The sequence below is a fragment of the Prenolepis imparis genome, unplaced genomic scaffold (genome assembly GCF_030444845.1).
Source record: "Prenolepis imparis isolate NDT839.2.m4 unplaced genomic scaffold, iyPreImpa1.0 SCAF_1, whole genome shotgun sequence".
Lineage (NCBI taxonomy): Eukaryota > Metazoa > Arthropoda > Insecta > Hymenoptera > Formicidae > Prenolepis > Prenolepis imparis.
Genome location: NW_028141159.1, coordinates 10121001 through 10134395, shown reverse-complemented (window position 1 = coordinate 10134395; position 13395 = coordinate 10121001). Strand labels below are relative to the sequence as shown.

Sequence of the window (13395 nt, the reverse complement as noted above, 5' to 3'; positions counted from 1 at the left end):
AGTAATATTTTGTTACATCATTTAGTCTACAATCATTTGTCATTGAACTTGTTAGCTGAGAGTTAATTAATCTTGTTTAAGTAGTCTGAAGGTGAAAACTTTCTCGCTTGCGAACTTGCCGGCTTCTACGTCTGAAACTTATTGCAACGCGCGACATTACTCGGTTTTTTTGCACTCTCTCTTCCTCTCGTTTCTCCTCTTTCTTTCTTTCGTATTGTCCGTTTGGTTTATTTACATACTACATTGGGCTTTGACTGTACACGCAGATATATACCCGCATATGTATATTTCAATGTACATAAGTATTTAAATTCCCATTCGTTCTTGATTTTCGATGAACGACAATTTATAATAAACTAGTCGACGTGTTGTCCTCATCGTCATCATCGTCATCGTCGTCCTCACTGTCGTTGTTATTTGAATATCGCATTAATTCGCTCTAATATACGCAGTTCGACACTCACATTCCCAAGCTTTCAATCGCATAGCATTCTCTCGTTTCATAAGAATCGCAAATACGCGATCATTTAACTTGGTCGATCACTGTTACACGAATCCTATCCGAGTCGCGTTCTTAGCAAGTAGCTCTTCTTTAGAGAAAGAATGTAAGACTGTTCCCCGACAAGCTTCGAAATCTAAAAATCATGGATTTGTTTATCATTCCGATGTAATCTTTGACAAAATAAGCCAAGTTGGTTGTCTGGCGCAATTTACTTACTATTATCGCGAAAAGAACCGATTTTATAAATTTTAATCGATAGATTTAAAAAAAGAAATATTTTTGCGAAATACAATAACTTATTAAATTGGCAAAGATGTCAATTTTTGTACATACTTTATATAGGATTACTTTAAAAAAAATGATTTACAAAGTTAATAATCTTTTTATATATGTACAGAATACAATTTTTAATATTTTTTATATTCGAAAAAAATATAAACTTTTAGATAAGCGAATGCATGATTGTTAGCCAGCGAAACCATAGAAATCCGAATTCAAAAGAAGACAAACTCGAGTGCATTAATGAAACGCTCTTCAATTCATATAATAATAGTGAGAAAGAATGTGTTTATTTTACGTACTATCAGTCCGCTGAGAAAATCTTTTAGTTTTCGTAAGTTTTCGACAGTTATATAAAGTTAAATATAAAATATTAATAATCTTCGATTTTAATTAAAAAATTACTATTACAGTTAAATTCGGATTGAAAACGGTTTTACAAGAAAATCCTTAGTGTAATTAACATAATCTTTGAAAACCAGTATTTGTTATTTTATTTGACAAATTTATTTGTGAAACTAGAAGAAGCGAAATATGCGCAGAGATAAGTCTCTGAATGAAATGTTTCGCGTGAAATATTTGTTACATTTTTTTCATCAGATTTTTAAAGAAAGTACGTCAGATGCATTTCTTTTTTTTTTGTACTTTAAAAACATTTTTATAATTAAACATTTTAAAATATAGATATATAATTTATATGTGCAATTTGCGTTTAATTGAATAACTACATGAGCGGACAAACATTCTTTATTAATTATTTGTTTTATAATACGAGTTAAAGTATATTTAGGTTTAAAAAAAATGTATCTTTTTAATTGCCTCAAATAATTGAACCAAATTTGTATATAATGAGATAATCCCGTATATATTAATCATTTATCTCGCGCATTTTTCTGTTATACCACAGTTCAGGTAAAGCTTCTTTTTTTTTATCATTATCTGATTTATTGTTTGTAGAAAAGTCTACGCGATTGTGATACAGTATAACAAACGTGCGTTCAAGTAAATTTTACACGAGTCGTAGGATGGTATAGTACGAGGAGAAATCAATTTCTTGTACAGGCAATACTAATTGCACCAAAGTATTTATTCTTAGAATAAGTAGCAGCGAAGGCACTAAATTATATTTGTTTATCAATGATTATTACGAAAGTAAAGTTAACATTTTATCAGCATGCAAGTGTCGTCTAGAAACGAGGACAGTTTTTCGGAAACTCTATATAAATTTTTTTTACAAATACGAGCGTCATTATCATATTTTTGCCGCATGTAAGGAAGTAATATTGCGTAGAGTCTTTTATTTCATTATTTTATTTCAGGCGTCTTTTTATTCATTTCTATTTCCCATTGTGTGCAGGATAACTGTTAACATAACGTAAACTTCTTGCAAAATATTTATCGCAGAATCGATTCGGCGAACTAACGCAGCAACGAGGAAATTAACATCTTTTATTTACCGATTAAAGTTCTAATTATGACACTCGTCAAATGAGAGACGCCACGACAGGAAAATCAGAATAATGTATAATTCGCAGGCGATTGCATTGATCGCGTCATGCATATGGAAATGTATTTGACGAGGTATACAAACGTTTGCCTTATTTTCGCTGACATCAGCATGGAGAGACGATTTTTTTTTCCCACTACGTGATTAGCCTTAATACTTGTTTCTTTTGCAATTGCTCTCTTCGCTACTTATACGATTTATCGCGATTGACTTCACTGGTAGAGAACGCGTGTCGCTTTATAATATTTATTTGCAATTCATTCTATATATGTACACATCTGTCCGCGTGTCCGTGTACATTGATAACACGTCCTTTTAACGCACTAAATCCAATAATGGCGATCGTAAAATATAATCTCTAGCGAGAAGTATTTAATGTTTTGGCATGAAAAATTTAGTAGTCAGATAAGAAATGTCACATTCATGCATAGTTGTTTTTACGCAGTTTCGCAAAGCTTTATTATGCGAACGTGTTGCAATATACACGAACGTGTGGACATATTTAATATAGATTTATCAGTGATTAAATAATAGCATAGAAAATAATTGTTTTCTTCACCACGAAGCTAGAGTCTTTCAACTATTTTTTTGCCATTGACCTTTGATACTTGATATTGTATATTTTTACTCTCATTTTCTTCTCTCTTATATATATGTATATAGCTTACAAGTTCTTCAACTAGTCGCTAGTGTGTGATACTGTATGAAACCTTTCGGAATATGCATGTACGTGTGTCCATGTGTGTCTCTGTATATACTTGTACATATGCATTCACACTTGTCAACTGCTGAATGATTATACGTGTTGATGCATGTATAATTTCGTCGGCAGGCAGGACACAATATGTGACGAGATATGCACTAACGTTCTTTTTTTATTCAGATAAAAACTAAAAACGCTCTCTTTATTCATATCGTGTTCATTGTCATAAAATATATTGCTACAAAATGTGTATCGTATCTTAAATAGTATGTCATTATTACTTATAATTTGATTTTTACAAGTGACCGAGTTTCAACAACGAGTAATATCGAGAGAAACGCATGAACCGATTAATACCAAAACGCGCGCACTTTGTTGTCACAACTTGTATCCCACAATTCTATTCCTCGAGTCAGTGTTGTTCGCATGAAATCGTAATTGATTGATTGGCATCGTATTGGCTTAATATCTGCTTAACACCACACGCATGAGAAAGAAATTCGTATAATTACAACTGCGATACCGGCGATAAAATTAAACGAGAGAAATTTTATGTGTACATACGTATCATAAGCATAATGTCAAAATAAAATAAAAAAGTGAGATGTGAAAATATATATGTGCGCATATTTAAAAATTTTCGAAGCAGATCACCTTAACGCAATCACTTCGAACATTGCGAAAAACAATTTTGCGTTGCAATTAGAGCTGATTTTAATATACATTATACAGATTATTTTCATGTATTTCTTCAAAATTTGTGTTATTTCGCGATTATGGTTAAGACTTGTGTGCACAAAAGTCATTAGTTAATTTTTTTTAAAAATTCTTCTTCACATTAGGAACTTTCTAACATTCGTGATTCCTCATTCTCCGTATGGCACATATGTCAAGGCGTAACAACGTTTAAAACTAGAATTGCAGATATATTTGATGGCGTTTTCATCTGTTTGCTTGACTCTTTTTTTTCTATGAGATATGAGTTATCTGGAATTTAAAGTAGATAAAAATAAAATCTAGTTTTCTTCCGCGGAAACTTATTACGTAAAAATTAAATGGACGGGCGAATTCAAGTATTGCCATCGATGGTATGTACATGATTCATGATCGCTCTTTCGCTCGCGCTCTAGAGTGATTCAATCTTAATATAATACATTTAATAATATACTCTCACTTTTGCATCTTCACATGCCTTACTTATATTTTCGTGCGCTTTTGAGAGGTCTCGCATACACTGCATGTCAGAGTGATTGTTCAGAATTTCTCTCTGTTATTTGTTGATGTGATTACACGTATAATACGTATCGTGATCGTTCGCGATCACGGTATATTTTATGCGTGCATGCTTAGGTGAATGTATAGGTACTCTTTTCTACTTATGTACTCTTTGATGTGCATTGGTTTTTTTTGACTCATTTGCCTATTGTGTTGTATATTTGTATGTGTGTGTGTATGTGTATACGTGTGTATGTGTGACATGTATACTTATTATATTTATATACCTTCTCGCTCTCTGGTATCTCAATTATACAGTAACATTTTGCTAAGGCATTCGTTATGGCAAGTATATTTTAAAGGTGCCGATGTCTAAATACGCGCGTGAAATACTTCTCGTACACTTTATAAAAGTATAGTCGGCCGATTATAAACCCCCTATAAATATAATATATAGCCAGGCTAGGATCTCGAATCAGTTTTTAAAAGGAAACGACGGCCCCGTTAGAAAAGAACTGTGACCTCGATTCGAATTTTTTTTTTTTTTTATATGCATAGATATTATGCGGCTTGCACACACTCGCGGCCCGCGCTAATTTTTTTTTTTTCTACTCGCATGCAATTCCTCGATCTAGAGAGTTTTGTACGCCTAATTATTCCGTATTAGTAAAATATATATCGAATCGCAAATCACTACAAGGTAAACCGCGAAACGAGAAAGAAGTTAGATCTCGAAAAGCACGAGTGTGTGTTCCTTCGGCCAGAACGCTCCGTCCGACTACTGACTTCCACTCGGTATATAAGTGATACTAACGAGATACGCAACTGTATCTCGTGAGAAATTGTACGACAGTTTGAAATATTCGTACGTACCAAGCGTTATTAGCTGAAGGTCCAATTGATTTCCTCGTTTGAATTAAATCCTTGGCTATTAATTATTGCTTACTCACAGCATCAGCCGGTTTCAATGAAATACGCACGGCAGCGTAGAACGGCTTTTTATAGTCCGCGCGTATATTTACTATTATTACTTTGCACTCTTTTATGACATGTGTAAGATTGTTTGCGAGTAATGGCGTAGCATCGATTAAAGCAATTTTTCCCTAATATATATTTCGAATGCTAAAATTTACATAAATTTGCACAAATGTGGATAATATGTGTAAAATATATATTTATGTACTAAAATAAATATATGTATATATAATTTATGTATTGATAAATATATAAATATATATTTATTTTGTCACATATTTATTTACTTTGCACATATTTAACAATAGCGTCAAACTATTTTAAAAATTATTTATATTTTAATATCATCAATCAAATAATGACGGAGATATTTGCGGGGTAATGTTGTGCAAGCTACACCATTAGCATCGCAAAAGAATGTCGGCAATATATTTTTAGAGAACCGCAGCATTCTTACTCTGCCATGTGTTTCATCCAAATTTTTAATTTCGTATACGATCTTTGTAGTTCAATTCCCGGGAAAATCCTATTTTACAAAACACCAAGTAAAATCTGCGGATCGCTAAAGAAACGAAAACGAACTCGCGCAGAAAATTAAAGTATATTCATCGTATCTCATTTCTTTCATTTCAATTATTTATCTCTATATAGCAAATTTCACACTATAACTGATAATTCTCTCTCCGTTGCACGCTGCTTTCCCTTCACACGCGAGATTGTAATCACACAAAACGCAATATCGTGTGTGTAATAGAAAAAACATTGATAGACTCGTACCAGCGGCGCACAGCGTGCGTACATATTCATACCATAAGCACAACGTCGAAATTCCCGCTCATGGTGTGAACCCTGTAGAAAAACTCTTTCGTAGAAAATTGACGCTAGGGTATAATGTTTTCTTCATTTTATTTTTTTTACAAGGCGTACTATGCACACATTTCCCGGCTAGCTGCCCTAGTTTTCACACGGTGCCACGATACTTGAGAGTTAGGAGGCACAAATATGGTGCGAGAATCGAGCAATATTTTATGTGTCAATAATTTTGAATAATTCAGAATAATATAATTATGCAACAAAAATATTATCGAAATAAATATGATAAATTCTATGACTGTTATTTAAGATTTAATGAAGATTTAATTAATATGAATCATTATGATACAACTTTATAAGAGAGATAATTATTTAATGAAGAATTAATTGCTATATTTCTCTGATTTTTTGTGAAATACATTTGCTATTATTTATGACTCTTTTAGAAAAAACTGTGGCGTTTGATAGCACCATTGCACTCGTGCAATCGTTAAGATCTAGCGCGATTATACATCTCTATTAAATACTATACAAGAATTACCGCAATAGCGCAAGCTTTAATGTGCGCGTAATTCGTTGTCTCAATCACATTTGATTTCTGAACAGTTGTAGAAAAACGGATAATGTATGGATCTATATAAAATGACGTATTCACATTTGCCAAAAGTGGCGCCGAAGTAATTTAATTAGTTTCATTTAATATGAAATATTTAACAGTATGTTGCACACGTACAATGAAATGCCGCGTATAGGAGAATGTGAAAAACATATTTTTATTTTAAAACTATATATAATTATGCGAAAATACCGTGCCACCGTGCAAGAAACTATTTAAGAAACATTTAACAGCCGATCGTCTAACAGCGTTTTATTTAGTTTTGGACAGTCGCGTGTTTCTCTTTATCGATCGTTTTTTTTTTTTTTTTTTTTTTTTTTTTTTTAATGGCTTTCGATCCTCGAAACCGGAAACGGAAATTGTAAGTTTACTTCAAGAGGAAGATATAATTTTAAACACGGTCGTTCCGTCGTATTCGTCAATACGATATTTAACGAGCGAGATTAGCGAATGATAGTCGGGATGCACGTAGGTAATTGGAAATTTCGTTCAAGCCCCCTTAAGCCTGTTGTATGTGAATTGCGAGATTAAATATATATCTTAAAGAAATCAATATGTACAATAATATACGCTATGTTACCAGTCAAGCGTTTTTTTACCGAGCGCGCGCTTTAAAAACAATTCTCGCATCCAGCGTATACTTTCGCGACGTCTTTCAACAGAACGATTGATATGTGAAATTTGAAACACACGTTCACGATCTCCTCTTTTGTTATTTTCTTATATAACGTTCTATTTCGCATAGATAGATAGTAAATTGACGCACTTTGATCAGCCTCGCATGACTATTGTATACCTAACGTTCCCGCAATCCATTTTAGCGCGTTATCTCACGAGTCAAAATAGTAGTTTAAACCTGCGTTTTTATCTCGGGCTGCCAGTTTACGCCAGTAACGGATACTATGCATCCATTTCCGATTTCCGGATCTGTTTCCCGTGGCCTGATCCAATTTCGCCGTTCACGCGCAATCTCTATACCTCTCGATACAAAAACTATTCTCACCTCTTTTTTTAAAATTTTTATTTAATAATGTCTCACTCTTGTCTGTTAGCATTTACGGAATAAGGTTCACACACCTCAAATAGTCACACGATTTTTGTTTAATCCTAAAATGTTATTCTCCCCCGTCTGTTTGTAGTGCACTATATAGATGCGTATCTCCCCTTATACGTACATTGCGTACGGTATATATGTACACGTATAATATCTTGTATGTGTATGTGAGTAGAGTACTAACACAGCGCTTCTTTGCCGCAGTTTTTTTTTTTATCGTTTTATCGACATAAGTAGACATTGGCTAAATAATAGTGTCTATTAGTTAGCAGTGGTAGTAAGAGTACAGTTTCTTCTTTTCTCTTTTTTTTTTTTGTATATGATCACTTCGTTCTTTTCCCTCGCACTCATTTCGGAGAGCACAGTAACAACGTTATATATTTTTATATATAATATTTATATAGTAATGCGTACTTCTCTTAGGCCCGAACCGGCAGATTAATCCTAGACCGTTCGTACAGATTAACCTATAAAAACGTCGATTATGCGGTCTACGACTACTCTACCATTGGAATGTTTTGACCTCTTATTACGCATACTCTTCTCTTTCTCTCTCTCGGCTCTATTATTTATATACGTATATATAGTATCTATATATAATATATTCTTATTAGATGAGACGTGTGAAGATGTGCAAAATAATGACAGAAAACTATGTTTCTCTTACATGAAAAATATTCTTTCTTTTTCACTTTCTCTCTCTCCCTCTCTTTCTCTCCCTCTCGCACGTGTGTGTTTCATGTTTACATATGTATATGTATGAAACTCGCGTGTAATTCTTAAAATCTTATGTAGAGATATATGTACATGTATTCGCGATAACGTGTTTTACGCGTCAACTAAAAAAAACGACTTGGCTCATTTCTTTTAATCGTGCGTTTGCCGATGCGTCCCGTCATCACGCAATTAAAAATAATATGCGGGCGTTACTTTTAATAGAGGATGACCGATTTACTTTTCGCGCAAAAAAAAAAAACATTAGTCTTCGATCTAAAAGGAAAAGCGAATGACTGCCGTTGCGTTCGATTGCACGCAATATTGAAGAGAAACGTTTTTTTTTAATCCTAGAGCACAATGAGAGTAACATATATTAAAAATTTATGAATGCTATGTATTGATAAATTAATTATTGATAAAAAATAGATTTAAAAAAAATAAATTAAAAACAAATTAAAAAAAAATAAATTCTGGATAAAGATATGACTGTTTTATCATAATTTTATATATATAGAAATTTAGGAACACACAGTGTGTGTACGTTGATGCAACAAATTTATTTGTACTCTGTAGGATTAAAAAGTAATAAATAAACGTTATGTGATTCATAGTTGTAAATAGTACTAATTATTTTTTGAAATTTTTTTATGCCGAATTCACTTGTGCTATGAAATATTTCAAATGAAGAGAGTATTCTGTTTCATTCTTCGATTAGCATCTATAAAATATATAAAGCTAGTTCGATTGATATCGATTGGCCTCAAAGATATGAATGTTTATAAATTATTGTTCGAACGGAATAAAATAGATCGAGCTCCGGGGAAATAATGTGATCTGTATAAATTGCTCGTAAGTATCAGGGTTTAGTCAGTGTCAGACCATTTCGCACGTAGCTGAACATTACATCTTGCAACACGATATTTAACCACTATGCATAATATCTCATATATAATATATGTATATCTGTATTTTTTTGTCATTTATTTAGTCGCCTAATTATGCGGTAGTGGTATAGTAATCATTGCAAGTAATATAATCGTAACAATAATAATAATTTATTACATAGTATTTATAGCTTCTCTTATAGTACATCGCGTTATTTTTTTGTCTTTACCTCATAAAAAGATACTTTGCTTGCGTTTCGCTTAATATTCATTCATTGACATGTAACCACAGCGGCCCAGAAGACTCTCAACAAGTAAACACAGCCTTCGGGCCTTCGGTAGCATTTGTATAGAACTCTCCTTCTCTCTTCTTCTCGAATTCGTTTGCGGATTTTCAAACGCGCGACTATAGTCACCCCCTCACCGATCCTATTTATGTATCAGGACGGTCTATCGAATGTATCCGACACTGAATCGCAACGTGTATAATCATCACTCGGCCTTAGTGTCGTTATAATATTCTCGAAGCGAATCAAAACGTAGCAAAATAAAGAAGGATTCTATCAAACAAAGCGAGTACTGAACGCAAATTACTTCGCGTCTGAAATAGAAAACAAAAAACTCCTCCAGTGAGACATTAGCCCATTTGACGTAAATTCTTTCTCCTTCATTCTTGCACTTTTTTTTCCCGGAACACGGAGTATTACGCGTTATATTCGTTTTACTTATTTACGCGATCCTAATGCAGTACGAAGCTAAAGATAAATCGCGTTAACTTAATCGGAATACTCTGGTCTTACGACGTACGATTTCTCTCTATGTTAGTTGTATTAAAAAAAAAGAGCATCCTATAATTCATCATGTAGATTATACTGTTTTTTTTTCCTCTCCTATAAAGTGCGAAACGTCAACTTGCAAAATCACAGAGAATTACGCATCATTACACTGTTATTTAGGATTATACCTAATTTCTCACGATGTGTGGACTACATATTTTCTATAAACTTCTAGGCCTGCTCTTCGTCGTCTTTGAGATCTTCATTCTTCGCTGCGTCTATCCGTCTTTCTTTAATATTGCACTTGATGCGACGCGGCGATTATTCTCAATGAAGAGACGCGGCGTAAAACAGGGCTCCATGTTCTCCAACCGAGATACAGATGGCTTCTTTTTTCCATCTTACGTTCGTAAAAGATTAAAACTTCATGAATGTGTGAATTTCGGCAACTTCTTAAAAAAAATCAAACAAAGCTTGAAAGATAAAGGAGGTCTAAAATATTTTAAAAATATTTCTCCTTTGTTCTTCGCGATATCTTTTGTTTCCACCGTGAAATTATTTTGTGAAATATATACATATATATATATATATTTTGTAGAAAGATTTTATATATATTATTAAAATAGTGGTAATATATATATAAAATATTAACATAATTCTCTGTTTTCACACATATGCGGCGATTAATATACATATATATTATATATGTATATATTAATTGCCGCATTTTTTACGGATCTATATCATGGTTGGAGCATAAAATTCGATCGTTCTGGTCAGTTTTGCGGTCTTGGACGAAATGCCGTCAGATTAATATAAGAAGGCGCTATAAATCGATTGCTAGAGGACTACTGTGGCATGGCCGATATCTATGTATAGACCGCTGCTGTAGGATCGCCCAAGCACAAAGCACAAAACCACCAGCTGTTTTTATTGATAAGAAAGTTCTATCATTCTGTTATTCCAACATGGAGCCGTTAATATCTCTGCGTATGCTAGTAAAACGAGTGTCGTCATTGATACGAATCCTTGTGGAAAGTGTCGCTCTTGTGGAAGATTCTCCGTCCTTCTCTCGTAAGTTCTTGGCTCGCGAAATTGTTCTCAGACTTTGGTCTCGGCAAGAGACAACCCGGTAGCGATCTAAGCTCCATACTGTGTACCTGAAATGACGAATTTCATATAATGACACAATGTATTTATTTATTTTTATAAAAACGGGAGAAAATCGATTTATTTCGTTTGTTCGATGAGTAAGATTATATTAGATAAAAATATATCATGTGAAAATTTTCTTCTTTTTTTCTTTGCTAGAAAAGAAAGATCGTAAAAATTACAACAGACGAGCATAAGTGACATTCGATCGCATACTTACTGATTCTTCGCTGGCGCTGGCATGCGCGGCCTGCTCCGCGAGTGCATTTACTACAGCGTTTATCGTTTTTGATTCGCTGCCAAGATCCTCTTCGCGATGAGCCACCAAGTTAGGATTCTTTCCGATTTTGTTTAGCCTACAAAGAGAGCATGATTAAGCGTAGGGAATGTTGCACGGGGCATAACCGACGATTATTTACACCAAATTCTAAACCACTTAGCAGTACAATTGTCCATTTTGTGGCGCTTGTCGCTTATCTGTACTCAACAGACATTATTATTTGTTTTAATACTACTTGCACTGCTAAAGGTAACTGAATGAATTTAACTGATAAAAGAATTAATTATCTTTGCCACACACAATAATCACGAAGTTTTATGTTGATTTGTCGTCGCAAGAAATAGATAATGCGAAAATAGTGATTATAATATAATGTCGATATATTAATTTTTATTTAACAAACTTTATAATATTCTTAAAAATAATTTTATGGAAATCTTGTAACATTACCGAGAAAATAATTTACAATATTATAATTACCCTATGGTTGTGTGACAAAAATTATATATTTGAAATAATTTGAAATATGTTATGCCAAATTATAAGAAGATTATTATGTAATGAATGTGTCGAGAGTGTAAAACTTTTGTCATAACTTCAAACTACGATTCTTAATTATTCTAATAGGATAATATCCGACTTCATTAGATATTATATCGGATATTCACCCTTTTATGCATATATAATAAGTATAAAGCAAAAATTCCGATTATATTTTTTTGCATCGATATTTCGAAGAAGATTTAACCCTCTCAACTCATTATAAGTATATCGTAAGTTAGTGCGCTTTCATCATAAATTTGTCCCAAATTCTTTCCAATTCTGCACTGTCTCGCTCAAAAATCATACAAAGAGCAATATATGTATATGACAATATTATTTTATCTTTTTTTTTTTTTCAATCGAAATTTAATTGATATGTCTGTGTATGTGTGTGTAAAACAAGCGTTGTGTTCTAACAACACATACGAGAGTATCGGTATGTTGAAAAAAGAGCGACATGATTTCGACAGGCAGCAAATGACTGATCTTCGTTTTGTTGAACAATATACACAATGCTCAAATAAAGTAAATGGGAATGATGATTGACATCTATTAGCACACCAACTCGATAGAACAAACCTAACCAAAGTTTATACCTCTCGGCGGCAACGCTCTCCATCGTTCTGCGCATTAGCGGATACTGGTCCAGCACGGCATTGAAATGGTCCACCGAGAGGCTGAAAAGATTGCAATAGGTTTCCGCTCGGACCGACGCTACCCTCCTCGCGTTCGTCAACAGACAGATTTCGCCGAAGTAAGATCCATCCGACAACGAGGTCGCGACTTCGCCGTTTGCCATTACGATATCGACTATGCCTTCTTGTATGAAGTACATTTTCGAGCCGATAGTACCCTCCTTAATGATGATATCACCTGTAAATTCATTCCCGCTTGAATGAGACACGTACGGTTCTTTGAGCGACGCGCAAGGAAATACCTTTCCGTGTCGTGACGCTAATAAACGAGATGTTTTACATATGTGTGCGATAGAAAACGCGCTTTTACGCGATAGCGACAATCGATACCTGGCTGGAAGACTTCGTATCTGAGTTTCGTGACGACATCCGAGACGAAATTCGAATCGGCATTGGCGAAAAAGGGCACGGACGCCACCAGCGATCTGCAGTTGTAATTTATCACATCCTAAAACAGAAAGTGCAATTTTTGTAGACACTAGAACAACACAAGCGCGCGCCATTCTTCAATTTTATATTAAAAAGAATGATAATTTTATATTGATAAGAATGTTATAATTTATAATACCTTATTCTTGATTAATATTTTTTGACAGAAATCAGCTGATAACTGTCAAAAATATTATAACGTATTATTTAAAATATTATTATTTTAAACATTAATTAGCAAATTAACACTTTAAT

At 33.6% G+C, this 13395-nt stretch overlaps 1 protein-coding gene across 10 annotated transcripts in view; it reads right to left on the bottom strand.

Annotated features, from left to right (window-relative positions):
- Positions 1–6904: 6904 nt before the first annotated feature.
- Ih (hyperpolarization activated cyclic nucleotide gated potassium channel Ih) overlaps positions 6905–13395 on the bottom strand; it is a 127458-nt gene continuing 120967 nt past the window's right edge. For 7 of the 10 annotated variants that reach the window (XM_083053813.1, XM_083053839.1, XM_083053857.1 and 4 more), the window contains 4 exons: positions 13042–13159; positions 12601–12889; positions 11414–11549; positions 6905–11201 (listed from right to left, as the gene is read on the bottom strand). In XM_083053813.1, the coding sequence (XP_082909939.1) occupies positions 11055–11201; positions 11414–11549; positions 12601–12889; positions 13042–13159 (690 nt within the window). In that variant the 3' untranslated portion in view covers positions 6905–11054. The remainder of the gene's footprint in view (positions 11202–11413; positions 11550–12600; positions 12890–13041; positions 13160–13395) is intronic. The other 3 variants (XM_083053822.1, XM_083053848.1, XM_083053866.1) reach the window with 1 other exon arrangement.